We start from the raw sequence: 23,796 nt of genomic DNA, 5'->3' as shown, positions 1-23,796 counted from the left end.
AAAGAGGAGCAAGGTCTTTCAGCTTTAGTGAGAATGTGTTTGTACGAATGCTGTTCAGTGGAATTTTAAATTCAGCCTTCACAACAATTAATGCCTTTCACAATGCATTGCCACTTCAAGGTTAAAAGAAAAAGTTAGGTAAATGCAGATTGATTGATTTCGGTCCCTGAAGGAGGTGAATGTGGATTGATTGATTTTAGTCCCTCCAATAAGAACCATAAAAAAAAATGATGATCCATTTGCCAAAACACTGCTGTGTTCAAGTATCCCTTTGCTTTCTAGTAAGGTCAGTGAAGCGTAGTGCACGTTTTTTGCTTCTTTTTTTAAAAAGAATATTTCCTTACCTTGATTTTATTCTTAATTTGTTTCTTAAATCTCTTCTGGCTTTTGCTGTCAGTTGTCTTAATGGTCTTGCTCACCTTACCACTCAGTGTATTTGTATTGCTAAGGGGAGAGCGTACCGTGAACACTGTGCAACACTCTGTATCGATGCCAGTTTGAATTAGAGCTGCGGATGGTTAATGCCTTGCAGGTGTGCGTTGGGTGTGGGGAGGCGGGGGGGGGGGGGGGGGGGTCTCAGTGGTCTCTGTTCCACTCACCCGCACTGCCACATATACCTGTCCAGACTGCCTTCATGGAAACTTGAGTAAAACTGTCTAGTCTTCTTCGTGCCTTTTTTTTCTTAACACTGATTTGTCAGGTGTTTGTCCTCCTTCCTCCTTCTTCCTACAGCAACAAGTTCAACAAAGCTGGAAGACCTGAGCTATCTTGATGAACAGCGTAACACTCCACTACGGACCTCCATTCGACTGCCCTGGCACAACACAGCAGGAGGCAGGGTACTGCAGGATACAAAAGGTACAGGGGTTGACATCTCCGAATATTATTTTACATTATTGTGGATATTCTTGCTGTCTTTGCTAGTTTTTTTGGATGCAGAGTTCCTCTTGGAAGGCATGAGATTATTCACATTAATTCCCCACAAAAAGAGGGGCAGATTGTTTATTTTGCTCATAGGAAATTCTTCAATGCATTCTGCTTTAGTGTTCCCACTGCCTCTTTATGCCCACAGAAAGTAAAACAAAGAATACTAATGCAGCAAATTGCTCAGTGGCTGTACTCCTCCTAGTAACATCATTCACAAATAGCATTGTAGGTAAGGATAGGAAGGTCTTGCACTCTGAAACACAGAGGTTAGCAGATACAATGGGAAAGAGTGCAAAGTACAAACAAATGTGTTTGGCCCTAAATCAAAACAGAAAGACTGCATTTAAAAAAATGTAAACATCAAGAAGAGCAATTGCACACTCAATTTCTCCAGCTCAATTATGTCTGCAGGCACTGTCTACTGCAGTAACTTAAATAATTTTCTTGCTTTTTCAGCCTCAAAAACATATGTAGCCTGGAGCAGATATTTATCATCTCTGGCTACCAGTTATCATTAATACAGCTGAGGACGGAGGACAGTGATTTTCCTTTCTGATTAAGTGTCTTGTCAAACTACGGAATTCATTTATTCCCCAAATAATCTTAGACGCAGTGAGAAGAGTAACATAAAGAAATTAAATTAGGTGAAATATTATTGTACTGAATTTGCCCAAACTTGGAATTAAGCTATTAAACGTCGTGTTTTTTTTTCTGTTCGATTATTTTCTTGAAATGAATTCTTTCATTTTGGAGGAGGGTTTGGTCACTGTTGTATGAGACACATATCCCGAGGATCGAAACCTGCTCCCAGTGGAGTCAAGTTCAGACCTCTGTGTTAACCTGTGGTCTGTAAAAGAGCTACCAACTCCCTAGGGAAATTGGTATAGCAGTTCATAAAACAAAGGTGTCTTGCAGCCCCAGTCTCAGAATAATATAAACCTAAGTGCAAGAAAATTGTGACGAACTTAATTTAACTAGAGATATTTGTACTGATCCAGCAGTTTAAGTTCATTTTCATTTACAGTCAGTCCTGCATTGGTTCCACCAATCTTGGTCCTGGTAACCTACACACCTGCGGGTTTTTATTCTACCCAACCTCAATTAGATAATCGAAGCCTTAAATGATCTAAGTGTCTTTATTGGAATATTTACATTTTGTTTGTAGTAACAAGTTTGGGATTTTATTTCCCTTGCAAAATACTACAATTAAATCTCCAGCATGTTTCAGAGCAAAAAAAAGTTCAAATCCTTCTTCTGCTCCTTCTGTCAATGAAGGGTTTGGTTGTGTAACTGAGAGCTCAGCTGAAACAAAAATCAGGGGCACCAGGACCAGGACTGGGAGCCCCTAGTTTAAAACAATGCAGTTTACATGCAAGCATCTTGAAGAAGGCACAAAAGTGACAGTGCTTTAAATCCAACCAGCTCCTCAGACCCGTGGGGAGTAAAACCTTTTTTTCCCCACTCGTCCAACAGCCCGGTTTGCTCCCTACAAGCCAGCTGATATCATGCTCAAGCCTCTGCTCTTTGAAGTGCCAAGCATAACCACGGACTCGGTGTTCATCGGGAGGGACTGGCTCTTCCAGCTGATTGAGGACAACCTGAAGAGGGGCGACTCGAGCGAGAACAGAGGCGCGGTCATCGTGGGCAGCGTCGGCTTCGGCAAGACGGCCGTCATTTCCCGGCTGGTGGCGCTGAGCTGCCATGGAGGCCGAATGAGGCAAATCGCTTCCAACAGCCCCAGCGCGTCCCCGAAAAGTGAGATAATCCCAGTGTGTTGTTGGTCTTAGAACACTAATGCAGCATTGACAATAGGATTAGAGTCTCATTGTGAAATAACTTTTAAACCTGTTAATCCTCCAAAGGCCACGTGTGACCCAATCGCCATGCGTTTTAACATTTATCATAAGGAATTCAGTCGTGTGTAAATGGGGCCTACCAGAGCTACAGGAACGGCTTACAAAATGTGATTGAAATAATGTAGGCTGTCTTTGGAAATTCTGACTTGTTCGTAGGAGTTTTTAATGGAGTTTCAGAAGTAAAATGCCAGATTGAAATTGCCGTGCATCCAAAACCAAGGTCTTTAATAGAAAACGAATGCCTTAGAATGGTTGAGGACCTTCAGAGCTTTAGATACAAAGCTGCTTTGAAGGGATCATAAAAAGAGCCTTGGTTGCATTCAAGGCTTTCATTTTTGCATCAGTTATTTTCCGGAGAAAGAGTCCCGTGGACTGAACTAAAACACAACACACTGGAAAATTGAGTCCCTTCACATGTGAGATAGAGTTTCTGAGTGACTGGCACTGCACTTGAGTCTAAAAAAGCCAAGTAAAAGAATACTGCAAGAGAATAATTATTGTAAGCATTTTTTGTCAGGGTTAGATGTTCTGTAACTGTACAGCTCTGAGTTTCTAAGAATTTGCAAGTCACAGTATAGTACTCACCTTTACATTAAGAATTTTCCTGCTCCCATGCCCTATCGACAGAACTGTGAAAGACATATGGACAGCTCAGCCTAAGATGGTCTCTTATTGTGGACAGATAGTGAAATGGTTTACCTTTGTGTTTCTGCAGGTGGGGATGCCAGCGGTGATCTCCCGCTGAGTCAACCACCACAGCCCACACCCCCACCCAGCGCGACCAACACCATGAGGAATGGGAGCTGCCCCAGCACCCCTGAGCTGCAGAGACGCAGGGAGGAGGCGGTGAAACACCTGGCGACAAAGGTACATCCCGGGACTGGTTATGCTGAATGTCATACCAGCCACATAGTCTTGAGTGTGCATTCACACCTCAGTGCTCCTCAGGTGTGTGGGTTCCATTCTAGAATTTGTGGAACCCTTCTTAAGGTCTCTCAAGAACTGCGAGGCATGAGAAATGTATTGAGTGTTATCGATTCCAATACTCACTTGTGTTTTTAATGGCTCTCGGTATGTAAAACATGATGACCATGTTTTAATCCCTCTCAGTAATGCCTCTGTCATGAGCATGTCTGACAGACATAGATGTATACTCTATTTGTAAGGGATTTGAGATTGATGGTGAAGAACTTGGCTTTGACATAATATTCATCCTTCTTCATGGCTGTTTGGAATATGTATATATTATAAATGATTTATTGTAAGTTAATTGGCTGTGGATTGGGTGTTTATACCATGATAATTCAGAAAGCTTTTTTTTTCTTTTAATGAAAAATGCTTTGTTTCAGAATACTTTTCAGAATACTTTTTACTGTGGGCTTTTACTTCTTGTCAACAGACTCTGTTGTCCCCTGAGGTTTGTGTCCTGTTCCTTTAATTAAGGGCTTAATCAACACCACATTACTTTCCTGTTAGGGGGATGTGCTTTGAGAGATGCTTGCTTGCTGTGATGTTCTCTGTAAATTGTTATATTTTAATAAATTGGCACAAAATTTTTTAGATAACATAGTATGTGATTTTGATTATGTGTGATCTTCACATATTGGTAGTCTACCATTGTTAAAAAATGTAGTCTAAATAAGTCCAGGAGAATTCAGCTGTAGTTAGAGCTATTTCTGTGGTTTTCTGTGTTCTCCATGTTTACATGCAACTAGATTTTATTTACATTTAAGGCTTCTATGTCCAGGTTGTGTATCAGTGGATGAAAGAGAACAGATTGTGCTCTTAAAATTTTGGTTTATTTAGAGTGGATAGCTGCTTTATTGACAGTAGAAAAGACAGGACTATAACTTTTTTGTGCTATAATTGATCTAAAAGTCGTGAACTGTTCAGCTTTTAAAACCTGAGTTTAAAGGGTAAGTCTCTTCTTTTGAGCTTCAGTAGCTTAAATAGAACATAAAAACAGGCTTTTGGCTAGCTTATTATGTGCTATCTGATATCTTATGTGCTGTTCTCACTGAAAGAAGTAAATGATGTATGAGACAGATCTGTCCTGAGGACTCAGCTATGTGTTGCCAAGGGAACATGTTAGGAGGGTGGTCGGAGCTGCCTCAGGTACAGCAAATTGCCAAAATCATAGTGTTGTGGCCCAAAGCAGTGACTATCGCAGATATCGGCTACCTTCTCAAAATCAAGTTTTTTCATAGCACATATGTACATTCTATGACAGTGTTTATATTTTAAGCAGTGTATTGAAATTCTTGACAGATGTTTATTCATGTATTTGTTTATGTTCTTATTTAATTACATTTTACTCTAATTTCTAAACTTTAAGGTACATACTTATTGGGATTTTTTATGCATGTTATCTTCCTAGCTTCAGAGAGATTTTTAAAATGAAATCATATTGGAACTATTAAGCTAGCATATTGGTCCCTTTTACATTTAAATTCATTTCAGCTATCAGCTGGGTTCTGTTTTGTGCTTTCGCAGTTTACATCTTTGCCTTCTAAATGTTCCATTTGAGCAATTTTCCTACTCACAGCTACTTAATTAACTGTCTGTCATTTAGCAACTCATTTTATGCTTTAGAGTTCTACTGCTTAAAAAGAACTGCTCACTATCACCTCTTATGTAAGGGAATCAGTTATTCTGAATTCTGTAAAGCACATTAGGTTCTGAATAGTGTATTGACAAAAACCCAAACAAAAAGAACTGTCACTGATAATAAAGAATTCTGACTCAAAAGGCATAAAACCATGAAAGAATATAAACAACAGTCATGTAAATGTGGAAAATGGTTTCTGTCCTGTGACACCGACAATTATATACATAGATACATGCATAGATCTAATGTTGTTTTAAGGAAATAGACATTTTGTCTGTTTTACTTGTGTAAATGTTTTTTGTTTCCTTTTTATTTCAGGAATGTTGCTAGACATTCTTATGGAATGTGTTTTAAATAACTGCTAAAACCTGCTGTTTACAGAAAACATGCTTGATTTTAATACACCAGGATGCATGCTAAATGCTCACAGATAACTATCCACAAGAATTGAGAACTGCGGTGCAGTGGAACTGCTGTTTAGCAGTACATGCCATGTATTCAAGACATTGCCTTTTTGAAAGCAGATTGGATATTTACTTAACAGAGCATAGAGTATTTCTCTTGCCAATTATCCCATAAACTTTTAATTTTATGTTTTAGTTTTTAATGGCTCGGTACAAAGGTGTGATTTGTCCCTGGAGTATTGTCTCAGTACGCACAGGATTTACAGATTTATGGTTTACGTAATAGTTTATGGAAATAGATGAGCACTGCCAGTTGAACTAGAAAAGAAAATCACAAAACTTGATACCTTTCTACTTTTACAATCAACAAATGTGGATCTGTGAAAACATCTAAGGTATTTTTGGTTCAACTAACAAGCACAGCTACATTTACAAGCTTATCCTAGTGTTGGCTTCTAATCCACACCTTGCAGGTTAACACCAGCCGTCCATACAGGTTTAGTGCTTGAATAACCTGCCAATCAACAGATGTCTGCCTTAATGCATAGCCCAAATACTTTCCCTTTGATGAAATAGCTGTCTGATTATTTCATATTCCCTTGTGAAATTATCCTTCAGCGATTTAGTGTGGCTACATCTGTGAAGCGAAGTGTTTCACTATTAAAATCAATTCTTCCAGGTTACCATGAAGCAACTCCAAAGGCACGTGGGAAAGATTTTGGAATTTAATTTTGTGTTTTCAAATTCTGAAGCGTTTAAACAGAACATTGGACAATCCCATACATCCAGACTCAAATGCAGCTGTGTAACTGTACAAATTAAATTCTTTAGAAAGAAACTTAGCACTAAATGATGGTGATTTCAGCCTTCTGGCTTTTGTTTAAACCTAGATTTTCTTCCATGCAAGTAGTTGCATTCTAGATTCCTTTTTGTGCCAGTTTCTTGGTACAGTTATGATTTGAAGGGTTAAAATGAAATGGAGTGAGATTAATCTCAGGAAGGAGAACTGTTGTGGTCTGCCTGGCAGTGCAGTTCAAGTTACTTTATCACCTTAATGGTATAAGACCTTCCTGAATGTCTGTACTACTACAGGCACTGTGGATTGATACCATCAGCTTGTACAGCATTGGTGAAGTCTGTATCTGTCTCAATTGGGTCAGAACGTGTACCCTCAGGTGGAAAGCAATTCTGTTCTATTAACCCCATCTGTCACATGGAAAGTAGCGGACTCCTTTAAAAAAGAAGAAGAAAAAAGCATTAACAATGCATCATCTGAAATTTCTATGCATCCAAAGCACATGCCTAAAGGATTGTCCAGCTTCCTGTGATATACTAACACATCTCCCCTTTTAGTTTTTTGAGAGAAAATACTTTATAGTACCAAGGCAAAATACATTATTACTTAGTTACAGGACGAATTATTATAGAATTCCAGTTTATCTAATATAATCAGGGCATTTGGGGATCTCATTCAAGTTTGATAGATTTGTTTCAAAGATTTCCTCAAAGAACTGTCTGTGAGCAAATTGTGGGAATCCTTTCATTATTATTTTAACAATTATTGTTTTAACCATTTTAAAATGTTTTAAACTTTTTTTTAAGCGTGGTGCTTTTGATGTGGGCTCTTTCTAAAAGGCACAGCTCGAAATGCGGACAGAGGCACCTGATTCCCCTTTACGGAGTGAATCTGTGTCAGCTCCTCCAGGCAGCCTGTAATTAGGACAGAGATAATACGAACTCTCCAGGGCTCACTTCCACCTCGCAAGGGCAGTTAATGTTCCAAGCAGGTTCGACATCCTAGTTTTCGAGAGAAGTTCCACTTGAGATGTTTTAGAAAAATACATTTTCTTCCCTAGTGTTTTGTTTCTGTTTTAACTTCCTCATTTTGAAAAGCAAATGGTTAAACACGCCAGCAGCCATATCACTCTGCAACTCACAACTGGCAACCCACTGAAGCTAAGGAGGTGTGAGGCTGGTCAGTACCTGGATGAGAGACCTCCTGGGAAAAACTAAGGTTGCTGCAGGAAGAGTTGTTAGTTGAACCAGCAGGGGGCGCTCACCTTGCAGTCTATGTGGGTCCTAATGCCCCAGTATAGTGACGGGGACACTATACTGTAAACAGGCTCCGTCCTTCAGATGTGATGTAAAACTGAGGTCCTGACTCTCTGTGGTCATTAAAAATCCCAGGGTGCTTCTCGAAAAGAGTAGGGGTGTAACCCCGGCGTCCTGGCCGAATTTCCCATTGGCCCTTGCCAATCATGTTGTCCTAATAATCCCCATCTATGAATTGGCTTCATTACTCTGCTCTCCTCCCCACTGATAGCTGGTGTGTGGTGAGCGTTCTGGCGCACTATGGCTGCCGTCGCATCATCCAGGTGGGGCTACACATTGTTGGTGGTGGAGGGGAGTCCCCATTACCTGTAAAGCGTTTTGAGTGGAGTGTCCAGAAAAGCGCTATATAAGTATAAGCAAGAGGATGAAAGAAAGCATTGATATTAAGTTTGTGAGTTATTTACTTGATAAAGTCAAATAGTAAAATATTATGAGCTCGGTGGTATGGTACTCGAGAGTTGAGTTTTCAACTCTTATGGGTTGTAAATTATATCTGTGGGGAAGGTTTTTAATGTATAACATAATATAAAACTGATAAAATATTTTACTCTATATCTGATGTCTAAGGTAAAATGGATATACAGTACAAATCCTGTTTTTCAGAGACTAAGTTGTTCAGGCTTTTATTGCAGTCCTTTATTTATGGAAGGCTGCTGAATTGAGAACATTACTTTTTCCTAATTTAACAAATGACACATAGAGTGGTGTCGCCAAAAGAAAAGAAATCCGATAAAACAATTGTGGCCTTTGAGTGCTGTGGGATTGTTCAGATCAGGACTCCTTCACGTGCATATATGTACTAGGTGTTATTCTGTTGTTTTTTTTAATAAACTGTATAGAAACATTTAGACTGAAAGCGTTTCATACTTACACCTTAGCCCTCGGCTTTTGGGGATTTTGATGCAGTACAGGCAGAACCATGGCAGTACCTGTTTTGCGTGCGCTTTGTTTTAAATGGGCTCTGAAGTTTCCGTTCCCCCTCTGCCCTTTCAGGTTGTGGCTTACCATTACTGCCAGGCGGACAACACCTACACGTGCCTGGTGCCGGAGTTTGTGCACAGCATCGCCGCCCTGCTGTGCCGAGCGCACCAGCTGTCTGCCTACAGAGAGCTGCTGCTGAAGGAGCCACACCTACAGAGCATGCTCAGTCTCCGGTCCTGCGTCCAGGACCCCATGGCTGCCTTCAGAAGAGGAGTGCTGGAGCCCCTCGTTAACCTGAGGAAAGGTATGCTTTTTATTGCAATCGTCCGTGTTACATCTTCCCATTATTTGAAAGCCTAGATTTAAGTGCACCTCGTTATTGGTAGTAAACTTTTACAAATACTGTACATGGTTGGCCAGGTGAGCTCTTCAGCACTATAAAAGTCCCTTTCTTGCTGTCTTTTTGTGAACAAGTTTGGTGTTTTGTGAAATCCATTGTATAATTTATTAAATTTTCTCAATGCTGTGCAGGCAATGCACTGTAAATCAGAAGTCTTTCTTGCACTGACAAAGTTTTAAACATGAACCTCTAGGATATAAGAAAAATAAAAGGAGGCTACCTTCTGGAGAACCAAGATTCTAAGTGAAATGATGCACGTATTTTACACAAATATCATATTTAGATTTTAACGGAGGAATTAATGAAAATCATTTAAATCGCACTCCCAAGCAGTTAATGGACATTAAGAATTTCGTTCAGTTTGTTTCCTCTCCTTAAAACATAAGATAAGTCTGCCATTTTGAATGGTATTGTTCATAATTTTGATGGCTAAAGGATATATCCTATATATCTGCATTTATGTGAGTATAAAAAAGGGATTAACAATAATTAATCTCTTCCACAATAGAACATTTTTTTCAAAACTAAACACACCAAAGATGAAAGCAGTTTTTTGTCCAATGCAGGCTCACAAACTTTGTGTATGTTCTCAAAGAGCCTTGGTCTGAGAACTTCAAGGTCATCGTGGATAGACATGCATCTTTAAGCAGATGTTTTTTGTTAACATTGGATCAATATTTTTTTAGATGACAGCCAGCTGAGATCCAAAAAGATTCCTTTAATTAAAAAAGTGGAAAGGCAGCAAGCATGTGAAGCACTTAAGTTTGACAGTGTGTAACCTGATAAATCTTAAGTGTTCTTGTATTTTCTTTTGTTGTTAAAATTAATGTTTTTTTATACGTGGTGAGGTACAAAATCAGACATATTTATATACTACAAATGAAAAGGCACAAGCACAAAGTTGTAGAAAAGATTGACAACAAAACATGTCTTGCACACTTTGGCCTAAGCATGTTCTTGAAGCATGAGACTCAGGATTTGTGATCTCTGCATATGATATAACTGTTTTCTCAGTAAAATCCAATTTATACTCCATTTGAGAGTGGGGCATTTGGAATTCCACAGATTTTTCTTTAATGAATTTTTTAAAACTTCTCAAATTACTTTAATGTGCAAATAGAACTGCATCTCAAGGAGAGGAATCATGGAACAGTTCCCCTGCTGATTATTTTTTCTATTACAGTTGAATCGCTCAAATAAAATACACTTATTCTCTTTTCTCCAGTTTTATTTGAAAGAGAAAATCAAAGATTCTTTCTCGGATTCAGTGAAATCTGAGGAAGAAGTGTGAAGATCTTGAAACTCTTTCAAAACCTTAAAAATCAAATGCCTCTTTAATATGGAAGAGTTTGCCTCCAACTTAGTGCAGATGTGTTCTAGTGAACTGTTTAGTTGCATATCATAATTTAATTGATAACTTGATTATTATTACAGGATATCACTAATCAACTTTTATCTGCCAGGTTTTAGAAACAAACATTTTATAGTTCATATTTCATATGCTTCCGAAATAATGACTTGCAGTTTTCTTAAACTCCTACAGTCAGTGGGATAAAATTTAATTTGATCTTAATTTCTTTGGGTGTTGTATGTGTTTTCCAGAGAGAAAAATCCCTGAAGAAGACCACATCATTCTAATTGATGGCTTGAATGAGGCAGAATTTCATAAACCAGACTATGGTGATACGATTGCATCCTTCATCACCAAAATAATTTCTAAGTTTCCTGTGTGGCTGAAATTGATAGTAACTGTTCGAGTCAATCTTCTGGTAAGAGCAATTTTTCTGTGTTCCTGAATATTTCTCATTGTACATGTGACTTATTTTTCTTCAGCAGACACTGAATATGTGCTATTTTTTTTAATTCTTGCATTTTCATTTGTGTTGTCTGTCATCAAGCATATCACTCCTTAACAGCAGGTATTTTCAACATGGTAACATGCTTCAAATGCTTCTTGGCACATAAGATATGTATCATTTCTGAGTCATCTCCTATACTTTAATGAAAGTTAATTAATGAGGTGTTGAATCGTGTGCTACTGATGTGTGCGCTGCAACTCAAGTGACTTTGGTGTTCTAGTTTAAACACATCTATCTGATTTTAAGTGCTGTTCCCTGGAATTCACTTCTTCCAGGTGATCCATCACTTTTGCTTGTAGACCTTGTAGTTTTTTTTTCCTAAAGGGATAAGTCATGATTTTGAATTTCTGCCATAGTGCTTGCTGTGGAACGTTGTATGTGTGAATTACTAGGATAGTCAGAATCCATCCAAACCATGGATACCAGTCTGGAGTTTGGTATAAACCAGCTCTTTACATTTTAGGTGCACAGAACAGCATGATGAAAGAACTGTACCAAAGACTTTTAATGGAATGGACTTGACTACACATGAACTAGATATTTCTTTTTGAGCAGGAGAGGTGAAATTATATGAAGCAGGGGTGCTGCTAGTAGGACATTTCAAAAAAAGCATTTGAATCATTCTTAGCCTCCATGTTTCTCAAGATGCAGTATCAAAAATGTAGATTTACTGTATTAACTTTGAGGTAAAGAAAACATTTGTGACAAATGTATTTCTTTATAACGAGTGGCATCTTGCTTGACAGCCATCCTGCACATATTTAACACTGATGTTGGTTGAACTGATATGCTGAAAAACAGTTGCTTTGCACAATAGTACTCATTTTCTCTGTGCAGTAGGTATTCGGCTTAGTGGTTTTAATATTTTATCATTTCCTCAAAGTAAATACTGGAAACACAATAATGTTTGTTTATAGTTTAATAAAGGACTCCCAGAAATATTCAAAGATTGGCTTGTTTTAAAATATAACTGTTATACCCTGAAGAATGCAATTAAAAAAGCCTTTTCATTAAAAGGCTTCTGTATGCATTGCTAGTCATGATTGAAGTTAACTTATGTTTAATAGTGTCAATATAGTGGACTTTTGTGGCATAGAATATTATATTCCATTTTCATATACTAAAGAAAAACAAATTAGAATAGCAAACTTAAAGTATTGGGGGGAAAAAAGCACTTACTTTCTGTCCAACATTGTTTGCCTCACAATATGCTTTCTGTCAGAAGAGGCAGAAGATGCTATAGACTATAAATTGAAAGGAAACCAAGGACACTGCATAATATACTTATTAAAATGGTTAGATTCGAGAGTATTATTCAAATTTCTGATTTAATATCCTGTCTGGGGAAAAATGCGATTGCAGTCCTTCCCTATGTGAAATATTTATTCATCTGTTTAAATAAGAATCTGAGATCAGCTAAGGTCAGTGGATTACAATGGAAGCAATGTTTTATCTGTGTTAGCGAGTGCTGTATGTGTGCAGGGATAATCTGAAAGTTGACTGACAGATATGTTTGTTTAATTCCATTTATTAAAGCATTTTAATGGGTTTGGTAATCAGTAGTTATATAAGATGAGAGTTTTGTAGAGAAATAATGAGGAAAGGACTGGCCTCAATTTGTTTAGCAGTTTGTGTTTTGTCTTGTCTTTGGGGGGGGGGTTCTGGCTCAGTCCCTCCTGTCGATAAACAAAACTGAGTCAGTTGCAACATGTCAGACTTTTTAGGAGATTCACTTGGTCTTTCAACCTCATCATAATAGCACTCAAAGCTATTTTATTAAATCTTTTTGAATACTCACCGATACAGTGCGGATATGTTAGGCTGTGTTGGCATATTGGAGCATCTAGCTGACTCTCGTTATCATGGAGTCAGGAGGAGTCTGGCAAACAGGCACTGCAAGCCTGTCTCCTCAAAATTGCTGTATTCATTGGAAAAAAAAAGTGTGATACCTCAAAGTGATGGATTAGTCTTCACACAGCATGCTGCCAACAAAAGGAAATTGCTTGTAGGAGGGAGGCCTTGTGCCTAAACATTAGCCATAAATGAAGAGGAATAAAATCAGAGAACTGAATTGATAGCAGTATTTTTCTCCTTTTACTCATTGTTAGTAATATTGGGTACTGTATGCAATCGTAGGTAGCAGAATTTAGTTTTTTAGTAACTTAGTGTCATTAGTTTTTTCCAGTACCTTTTTCTGAAGTATTATTAAACACTTTATTTTTACAATGTTTACCCACACAACAAAACAATGCACTTTACCTACACTGTGTTTTTTAGATGTTTTTTACTTCCATCTGCTACAAAAGTCTGGTGTTGGAGACTGTTTTTAGCTAATTCCAAGTTGAATCCTTAAAGGCAGCAGTGGCTTGGCTGTGGTCGAGTTTGGTGTTTTAGGTCATAACCTTTCAGTCAGTATGCTCTGTAATCAGCTTTAGTTTAACCTAACTAGCAGTTCAAGCTCTTCTTCTTTTTCAGTATCATTGTTAAGCTACTGTACTATAGATGTATACATTCTCTGACATATACAGATTTTCATATAGCAAGCTCTTTCATTTTTTGCTCCATTTTTATGCAGATAAAGCAAGTGTGCAAAAACTGTCTTAAGATATGGATAAGTTTAAGCACCTGTTTTTAATACATTTAGAATTGCTTGGAAAATGTGAAATAAGGCATTATGACGCCAAGCAGTTATCGGTATGTAGGTTTTCACAGTGAAAAAGTAATCTGACCTTAATCCAGTCCTCCCAGAGGAACTTATCATTAGTGATTTTCCACAGGCTTTTGAACTTCTACTTTGTTCCATTTACAAATGACTATATACAGTATGCAGCTTCATTATTTTTAATTTTATACCCACACAAAATGGAGTTGCCATTCGGTCTTTACATCCTAGTTCACAGCAATATCCTGTGTACCCACACGAAAAGAATGAGGAAGAGCAGACAGGCTTCTCTCACCAGCTCGCCATTTTGTTATTCGTCGCTTGACATCTTACAAGCGCTGTAACAATGTACAGGATATTCAGTGCCAGTTTGAGATGTCTTCTCAAGCCTGCAGGAGTCCAGTATGTTGCAAGGGTTGCCATTGCCTTTGGGAGCAGAAAGCACCCTGGATGACTAATCGCAACCCTACCCTGGCTGTGCTGAGGGAATAGTGCAACACCAATTAGGGAGTCCCAGTCATAGTCAGATAGTCAGCTAGTGAACGAGACCCAGGCTCGATCTCATGTCACCCAGATCATGGGAGCGTTGAGCGTCTTTTCTGCTTCAACCAAAAGCCCGCCTGCCTTATCGTTTTTGTTTCTTTTTTCCCTACAGGAAATTACCAGTTTGCTGCCATTCTCCAAGATTTCTCTCGACGACTTCCCCGAGAACAAAGACATTAACAGCGACCTCAATGCCTACATCCAGTACAGAATCAACAGCAGTAAGGAAATCCTGAACAACATCTCCCTCAATGGCAAAGCCGACCCTCTTGTTGTCGGCAAAGTGAGCAACCACTTGAGCATGCGCAGCCAGGGGTCCTATCTGTATTTAAAACTGACCCTGGACCTTTTTGAAAAGGGACACCTGGTTATCAAAAGTGCCAGCTACAAAGTCGTGCCTGTTTCCCTGTCGGAGCTGTATCTGCTTCAGTGCAACATGAAGTTCATCACCAACTCTGCCTTTGAGAGGACTCTACCTATCTTGAATGTGACCTTGGCCTCCCTGCACCCACTGACAGATGAGCAGATTTTCCAAGCCATCAATGCGGGCAGCTTGACTGGCGAGCTGGACTGGGAGGACTTCCAGCAGAGAATGGAGGGACTGTCTTGCTTTCTGATCAAGCGAAGGGACAAGACGCGTATGTTCTGCCACCCTTCGTTCAGGGAGTGGCTGGTGTGGCGAGCGGATGGCGAGAGCACAGACTTCCTCTGTGACCCACGGTAAGTGTTTTCTGAAGGCTTGCAGATGTTACAGCAAACTAGGAATATTGAAGTGGAGCAGAAACAAATCAACAGACAAGCAGTAAATACTTGGCATGCGCTGAGAGGTAAAGTCCCGGGCAGGCCTTTGTTTACATTAGCGTCCAAGTAAAAAACAAACAGTGTTGTTCTGAATTCAAGCTCTTGCCCTTGATTTCCTATTTTTTCCTAATAAATTAGGGCCCAAGAGAGAGGCCGGCAGCCATGTTTTCATTGCAACAACAATAAACAAGTTCGAAGATAAAATAAACTTCCAGGAGACACATTTTAAAACGCACGTCTGATCAACAAAAGGGAGAACGTTATGAGATTCTTCCTTCGTAAAATATTTTGCAGCTCCCCCTTCTTTATTTAGAAAAAGATCACTATAGTCTTCGGTCATTTCAATCTATTTGAGATTAAAGGTGACGTAATGCATTTTGAAACTGGACATTTTTTGTTTTAGTTTCCTTTAAAAACTGGAATGGTTATTATCCTGCCAGGCGATGTGTGCTTTGTAAGACTGTCTGCCTCTTTCACAAATTTCAGGTTCTTGTGGGAGTAGAAAGGTTGTGAAAACTGAATCCAAGAGATATTTTTTTCCATCCCTGTCACTCTTAAACTAAATTCCAGGGAGGAATCCAGCAGATAGAGTACATCTTGTCTAGAAGCAAAACAATAGGATTGTCTTTATAATCATCAGCGCCAATACCTGTCAGTTCTTTTTAACATGGTTCAGTCAGATCAGATTTAAAACAAAGAGGCTTCAGCCATGAATACAATCCTATGCATACAGTGCTGTGCAACAAAATTGATTTCAGTGCAGCCTCTGAATGCTGGTGTTTACAGATGAGGCCATTTCTATCAAACATTATTCAGAGACTAATTTAATAGTTATCTGTAGAATGTGAGCAGGTCCTGCTGTGCGCCAGCACTGTAAATGAAGCTGCTGCAGAGAGAATAGATGCATGCATCGAGTCCAGCCTTTTTTCATATTCTCGCAGAATATTTAAAAGGTCTGCTCCTTTCATGAATCTGAATAAACTTAAATAAACTTCCCACAGGAATGTCAGTTTGTATCCATACCAACCATTTGTTCAGTGCTTTACAATACAGTACAGAACTCTGAGTAAGAAGCTACCTTGAACAAAGGAGAAGATTTCAAGGACTCTGAGGTGTGGTGTTCTGCTTGTAAGCTGTTATTTACCTTTTCAGTACTGAAGAGCAATGCCAATCATTTATTACAGTTGTTTTATTCTTTTTCTGCCCATTCAGACAAATCATGTCATGAACATTAAGATTAAGATCTTTCTAATTTTTACTGTGGTTTGCATTTTTAAATTCAATTGTTTAGAACAGACTTCATCCAGCTGCTTTTCTGTGTAATTAGTTAATTATTATGAATAAATGTGTAGGTCCTACTTGTAATTATTTAACAGGGAAATAAGGTTTCACACTGTAAGTTGATCTCTCAGAAAATGTCTTGATTTTGGTTTATGCATTTCCTGAATTTAAATATATAGACTGTAGACAAAGGTCTGTAGAACCTGCTGTTTGAAAATGTTTAAATGTCAAATAGAAATCTGATTTGAACAAAGTTTAAGCTTAAAACTCAGTGACCATGTCATGTTCTGCAAAGAGAACAAGATGAAAAAAGCTTCTTTTTAGAAGTTAATGCCCCAATCAGCAATTACAAAACAATTGCTCCAATATACAGCAATTATTGTGGACCAATATTTTGATTCTGCCTTTCAAGCAGTTACAGTGATAATGAGGTTTGTAAATGCCTGTCTGTGAAACTCAAGTTTCTTTGGAGCTCTGTATGAGTGGGCAGCTTTAACATTAAGAACATAAGAACAGTTACAAATCAGAGGTCATTTAGTAGTTCCAAACCGATTACCTGATTGATCCTAGGATCTCATCTTGAAAAAAACAGGGTATCAGCTTCAGCATAATAGCAGATTAGCTTGTCCCATGCTCCCACAACCCTTTAAGGCGTGATAATTTCATGTCCAGTCTTTGACCTTTATTGCAATTTTTGTACATTTAAGTTCACAAAAACAAAAATTAAACGGACAAACTCACTTGACTTTTACCTGTGTACTGTACCTTCTCCTTAACCAAGAATACAGCCTTGTTTAAAATGAGTTGCAAAGCTGTCTTGTAGTGACCTTAACAAACTAGACACGTTAAATAAGTCTTTTTTACTGTTCTACTTTGGAATTGAGTATTTGTAATCTATTCTACTTCTGTTAAACTCATTCATGCTCGAGAGAGTTAAGAACCAACCACACTTTCCTTTGAAAGGTAGTTACAGCTGAGAAGAGACGTGATATAGTTCTTTTTGACAACACTGCAAACCCACTGACTCTGGCAAGAAGCAGGAACCAGAAAATACTCAGAAATTTAAGACATAATGTTGCGAGAGAGCATCAAATCGGGTATATTTTCTTTATGAGAAACCTACATACCAAAACACAGCTAAGGCATAAAAAATGATAAGGGTTTATGGAAAACTAACCCTAACCCTAGCTCGGGCTTTTCTACAACATCAGTCTGAAATCTTGCCATTATTTGATCTGAAAATGTGTTTTAATGAATCTTGTAACAATGACAGCTTTGGATGCTTATGAGCATTCTATGGATCGTGTTTGTCTTTTGTATGTTATAGAAAAGCTCCCTTAATATTCATGGCTGAATTTTACCCAAGCTAATCGTTTTACACTGAAATCTTGAGATGTCAATCAAAGCACTTCAGTGAAAAGTGGTCTCAAAAGTAGTCATCAGCATATCAACTACAGTCTCATTTCTAAAATACTAATAAATAATAATGGACATTAAGCAATTGAGGCAGCTCAAGATAAATCAACTGCACTCAGGGTGCAATGTGTGGTTGACTTGATTTTTATGAGACAGACTTTCATTGCCTTCCCGCAGAAGAATCCCTAGATTTCAGCTGAAAAGTGGCGGAAAGTGCAGTTTAGTCCCATACACTTGACACAACCGCAGTTGATGGCACTTCTGCCTAGCCAGCCTTGAACATCGAGCAACTTGGAGAAGACAGCAATTTTAAAAAATTCGAATATTTTTAAAATAGCGTCATCCAGTGTGGATGCTACGATTTGTTTTATAGCAGTTGTCTTGAAAATGTCTGCAAACTCACACATGTGACAGTTTGGAGTCGGACATCCTTTAAAGGCAAAACAGTCCTCAGTATATTAAATATGTATGCAGTCACTTGAAATATTAAAAAGTAATCTGCTGTGTTCTACTTCATTACGGATTGTTTGAATATATATTGTGTTTTGTTCTTTTAAAGTCTGTTTTACGTGAAATAAACATTTTTGAGAAGAGTTTTTTTTTCCTCTAGACTTGCCAGCACCTAATTTAAATTCAGTGTTTCTCAGAAACTCTTATTAGTTTTAACTTATGTGATTATTAGACAGCATTGCCTGCGGGCTCTTTGTGATGTCACTGCCCTTTGCAGTTGAAGAGTGACCCGCTTTTCAATACCCACTTCAGTGATGTTCCAGACATTTCAATGAGTATCAAACCTTCTCATGTACAGTGATTAAAAAGAAAGGAAAAGACTGAGTAAAAAAAAAATCACTACCTTGTTATTTTTAATTTGAGAGTGAAGCATGAACAGTCAATATTTTAATGAAAATAGTTTGGTCCAGATCAAAGAAATGGCATTCATGCGTGGCCTTTTAATGAAGTTTTCCGTTAATTAACACCCGAACTTGCATTATTGACGAGGAATAACACAGTAGCAGTATTCACTCAGAATGTCGCCTGGATCAGAATAAGAAGACAGTCTAGACAGCATTAAACACCGTTTTAATCAGATGATGAGTGAGACATGCTGAGTAATGGATGTGGTAATGCACTGATCTTGATGGATCCAATAGTCAGCAAAGTTTATAGCTAAAAAATTAATATCTTCATGATCGATGTCTAAATTATCAAATTAAAAGCTGTATGGTGGAGACAAAAGCTTACTGGTTTTATTAAAAAAGTGATGGAGCAACAGATTTGCTAAGGTGTCGAATTGAGTACATTAGTGCACTGAATTTGGCTAAAAGTGTCAAGGCCTTGATAGCTTGTGCTTCTTGGTTTTGGATTTATCTGTTTCAGTTTTACAGGGTTATTTATTCTTAGTTATTTTGCTGAAAAACAAGACAAAAACTGCTTTTATCATGTTGCATTAATTGATTCACCAAAGTTCAACATAAAGTTTGTTTGGTTTTAAAATTAGGAATTTGTTTGGAAAATGTATATATTTGGCTGAATAGCATCTCGATATTGAAACTAATGATGAATTGGATGTACAGTATGCAGCTTCAGCATTTAAAGATATAATATTGATGGTGTTAGTATTTATCATCTGTAGTACTAGTTTGTTTCATGCATTCAAAGTTGATTAATGATCAGTAGCTCACAAATTGTTGAGTACAAATACAAATGCCAAATGGAAATGGTAGATACTAAAATACTTGTCATTCTATTTAATTATTAACACCTTAGATCGAAACATCTCCCATTGTTTAAGACAGTTACAAAAAATGTCCATACACAAAACGGTAATTTGTTGTGCAAAGAAAAGCATTGGTTTTACACATAAAAGCTTTGTACTGTATATGAACTCAATACATACTTTCAATTATACTTTCCAATGAAATGCTGTTTTTTGTTAATGCCCTAGTTTGAACTAACCTTTTTCTTTAAAAACGTTAAAAAGTGTATGCTGCTGTGTAAAAAAAAATGCCTTTGATTTAGCCCGAGATATAGCTGTAAGAGAAATGATTGCATCAAAGGGCATGAATCAAGATCATTTCACCCAAGCTGTGCTGAAACGAGTCATTCAGAAATCCAAACAGCCTTATGCTTTAGCATAATTTACTTAGAAAACGTTGCTGTGTGGCCTTGCAATGGATTGGCGTCCCATCTGGGGTGTAACCTGCTTTGTACCTGTTGCTTCCCAGAATGGGCTCCAGCCCATTGCCCTGAATTGGAAGAAGAATTTAGGAAACGGGCGGATGGACGTTGGTCTGCTGGTTTGACAGTTCTGAGTCTGTTTCACTGTTGCTTTTCGCAGGAGTGGTCACGCCCTCATGGCTTTCATGCTTTCCCGCCAGGAAGGCAAATTAAACCGCCAGCAGACAATGGAACTTGGGCATCACATCTTAAAAGCTCACATTTTCAAGGTAAGGTGCAGATGCCTGTTGCCAGCCCGTTTCCGATTGTTGTTATGCATTCCACGCATTCCATCCTGTCTTTTCTGTCCAGGGTCAGAGCAAGAGAACGGGCATCTCCTCAAGTGTCCTCCAGGCGTTATGGATCAGTTACAGTACGGACGGCCTGTCAGCTGCCCTGGCTTCTTTAAGGAACTTGTACACCCCGAATGTGAAAGTAAGCACTCTACTTCCTTTGGTGCCTGCCCTCAACCAATAATATTGTTCTTTTTTAACAAAAAGAAAGATGTTAAAAACTTACAAGTCTGTATCCCACAGCCATTTCTGCCTGTCTTATCTTACTGCAGAGCCCTATTTAGCTGGTGTCTCTTTGGGAATTCTCCGTCTTAAATCTTACATGACTAATAACACTTTTACTATTTGAACTTAATGTAGAGCCACTTGAAGGTGGAGTTGGACTGTTTGCAGCTGTACTGTCAGACCCCATTAAGAATGTCTGATTTAAGTTGCCTGAATTGCGTTTTATCAAGGCTGTCGTAAACGGTCACCCTGAAGTGAGAACGTATTTCCATTAATTTGTATTATTTATAGATTTTTTTTCCATTCTTTTTGGTTTGATTTCTAAAAAACAGGACAAGCTTGCCAAACTTTCGTTTCTGACCTTTTCTGTTTTCTTTTAAAGCGGAGTTTCTCAACTGTAGCCAGTATCTCGAAGCCTAAATTTAGAGACATTAATATTAATGCATTATGGAGCTCTTGTTAACAATTTTGTTTGTTACACATGTCATTATAAATAATAAAAATTGTATTCTTCATATGATATGAACAAATATTGAAACACTTTATTACATTTCTTGTTACCATTGATGGTGTTGCTGCTTTATTTCAGTGTTGAATTATTGTATAGAACATCACAGTTGGGGGCTTTAATATGTTTTATTTGTTTTCCTTTTTAAAATCATACACTTGTTGATAGTGTTGATGATTTTATGTAAAGCAGTGATTATCAGTAAACAAAGTGCTTACTTAGATAATTCACATATGATGTTCATAAACCATTCTGACAGTTTTCTTACATAGTCTGTTTTCACTTTGCTTTTTACTACATTGAACTATTTGCATAAAATGTTCATTTATTATATCATAAGCTTGAGCCCATTAGTGATAAATGATGTCATTGAAAATACGAGGAAGATTTCTCCAGCTTCATCTTGATGCTTGTTGAGTTTTATCATTAATTTGATCCATTGCCATTTCAGCTACATTTTGTAGTAATTCATGCCATTATAAGTAATTATGGTGGTTTGCTAGATTATTAGTAATTTAATAAACAAAAGGTCACGTTAATCACAGAGGCAGCTAAATGATTTTTTTATGTTCATGTGTGCTGGTTCAGGCAAAGCACGTCTGAATACTGCATTATAAATGAAAGTTTAAAAAAAAAATCAAATAATTTTAGTCCTGAGGCATGCATAGGAATAGTGTTGGGTTTCTTGTATTTTTGTTTTAAGATGAAAGGGTCTTGGCAGTGTCAGATGTGTTTTAAAATCTTGCTCTTTCCAAAAGATATGAATGTTTTGCCTTTGTTTGTTTTTTTTACAAGCATTAAATAGCTTTCCACCATTGATGTGTGTTGCAGTCTGTAATGAGTTAACCAATGTTAGCTGAAGTAAGAGACTGTAGCAAGCAAATTAGCTCAATGTCTTCAATGCCTCTGGGAAATATGGTGGTTCATTTGCACTAGCGACATATTTGTAAATAATAAGTTCCATTGCCCTGTTAAAACCGTTTGCATCAGAGTCCCTTCTTATTAAACAGCTTTCTATCATTAGTTTCCTTATCAGGATGTAGTATAGACCATCATAAAGCTGTTCAATCTAGCATTTAATGAATTAGTAAATTGCAATTGGGATGTTCAGAGGATGTACTAAAATACATTTTTTAGCGACATGAACTTGAAAGTAAAGTCTATTCACTGAAAAAGCAGCACGCTAATTTGTTTCTATTTTTAAGTGGAAGCCCTTCACCTGTAAAGAAAGTGACAGCTTGTTCTGGAAGAGCTGGATTTTTGTTGTTGTTGATGGTACAGGGAATTGAATAGTGCTGTCTGTCAGTGTGAGGAGATTAGATCATTCCAGACGGATGGTAGTGGTGAAGCCCAAATCTGGAGGGAGCTACAAGTCTGTGTATAAAGGTCAGCGTTCCATAATCACTGACCTGCAAAGAGGATGACTGGTGCTGAAGGGCAGGAATAAGCTTCTCCTTCCTAAGGATAATTTTCATCAACAGCAGCAACTCAGCAAGGCCAGGAACCCACCACTGAATTACTGATAAATATGCCTGAGCCACATCTGTCAATAGGAATATTTAATTTAACTCTTTCTGGGGGGTTGATTTGAGATATTTGACAGAAATACCACCCCAGAAGCTTTCTAGATCAAAGTAAAATCAATTTTTTGGAAGTACTATGTGGTGCTTACGGTATAATATGGTTCTGTTCTGTGCATTTAATATCATAAAACATACTAGATTTGAATCCATGTAATTAATTTTTTTGATTACAGTTATTTTCTCTCTCTTCCCTCAAGGTCAGTCGTTTATTAATGCTGGGGGGAGCCAATGTGAACTACCGGACGGAGGTGCTGAACAATGCTCCTGTTCTGTGTGTTCAGTCTCACCTGGGGCATCTAGAGATGGCCAGCCTGTTGCTGGAGTTTGGAGCTGCTGTGGACGGCGTCTCGGACAATGGCATGACCCCTGTGTGCTTTGCTGCAGCCTCAGGGCACCTCAGTCTTGTGGTCCTGCTCTGCAAGAAGGGAGCTAAAGTCAGTGTTGTCGGATTATTCTATGGTGCAATTTTTTTTTCCTTCACAAAGTCCTGTTTGAAAGCAGTTTCTAGGGTTTAGGCAGTTACACCTTTCATCAAAGGTTGGGCTTGGGTGTGGGGGATATCTGCCCAGTCCTCTTTATAATAATCCTTACACTTATACAGTCAATTTGCAACCCACATGTCAGCCATCAGTGGGGAGGAGAGTGATGAAGCCAATTTATAGATGGGGATTATTCATGGCCATGATTGGTAAAGGCCAATGGGAAATTTGGCCAGGATGCCAGGGTAGCACCCCTACTTTTTTTGAGAATTTTTTTAATGACCATGGAGAGTTAAGACCTCAGTTTTACGTCTCATCCTTTTTACAGTATAGTGTCCCCATTACTCTACTGGGGCATTAGGACCCACACAGATGGCATGGTGAGCCCCCCCTGCTGGCCCCACTAACACCTCTTCCAGTAGCTGCCTTAGCTTTCACAGGTGGTCTCCCATCCAGGAGGTGCTGGCCAGGCTCACACCTGCTGAGCTTCAGTGGGCTGCCAGTTGTGAGTTGTGGCATGATATAGCTGCTAGTGATATTATTCATGGGGGTACGTTCAGGGATACATTCCTGATTTGTTGGCGGATAAAGAAAAATATATACACTGGGAAAAGGCTCTCCTACACCATATTTATACCATGGGTATGCCCAATACACCATACAAATCAACATGAATATTATAAGTAATAAAAGCAAGTGAC

The 23,796-nt window shown here is 38.3% G+C and overlaps 1 protein-coding gene across 5 annotated transcripts in view; it reads left to right on the top strand.

The window, feature by feature from the left end:
- Positions 1-23,796, top strand: part of tanc1a (tetratricopeptide repeat, ankyrin repeat and coiled-coil containing 1a) — a 143,064-nt gene that overhangs the window by 98,077 nt on the left and 21,191 nt on the right. For all 5 annotated transcript variants that reach the window (XM_088605509.1, XM_088605508.1, XM_088605511.1 and 2 more), the window contains exons 9-17: positions 733-858; positions 2,401-2,682; positions 3,499-3,650; positions 8,901-9,132; positions 10,831-10,997; positions 14,405-15,012; positions 20,129-20,237; positions 20,320-20,442; positions 22,814-23,050. In XM_088605509.1, coding sequence (XP_088461635.1) covers positions 733-858; positions 2,401-2,682; positions 3,499-3,650; positions 8,901-9,132; positions 10,831-10,997; positions 14,405-15,012; positions 20,129-20,237; positions 20,320-20,442; positions 22,814-23,050 — 2,036 coding nt within the window. The remainder of the gene's footprint in view (positions 1-732; positions 859-2,400; positions 2,683-3,498; positions 3,651-8,900; positions 9,133-10,830; positions 10,998-14,404; positions 15,013-20,128; positions 20,238-20,319; positions 20,443-22,813; positions 23,051-23,796) is intronic.

This window comes from Lepisosteus platostomus, chromosome 14 (genome assembly GCF_059453375.1).
Source record: "Lepisosteus platostomus isolate fLepPlt1 chromosome 14, fLepPlt1.hap1, whole genome shotgun sequence".
In the NCBI taxonomy this organism is placed as follows: Eukaryota; Metazoa; Chordata; class Actinopteri; order Semionotiformes; family Lepisosteidae; genus Lepisosteus; species Lepisosteus platostomus.
This window is presented reverse-complemented; position numbering and strand designations above follow the sequence as displayed.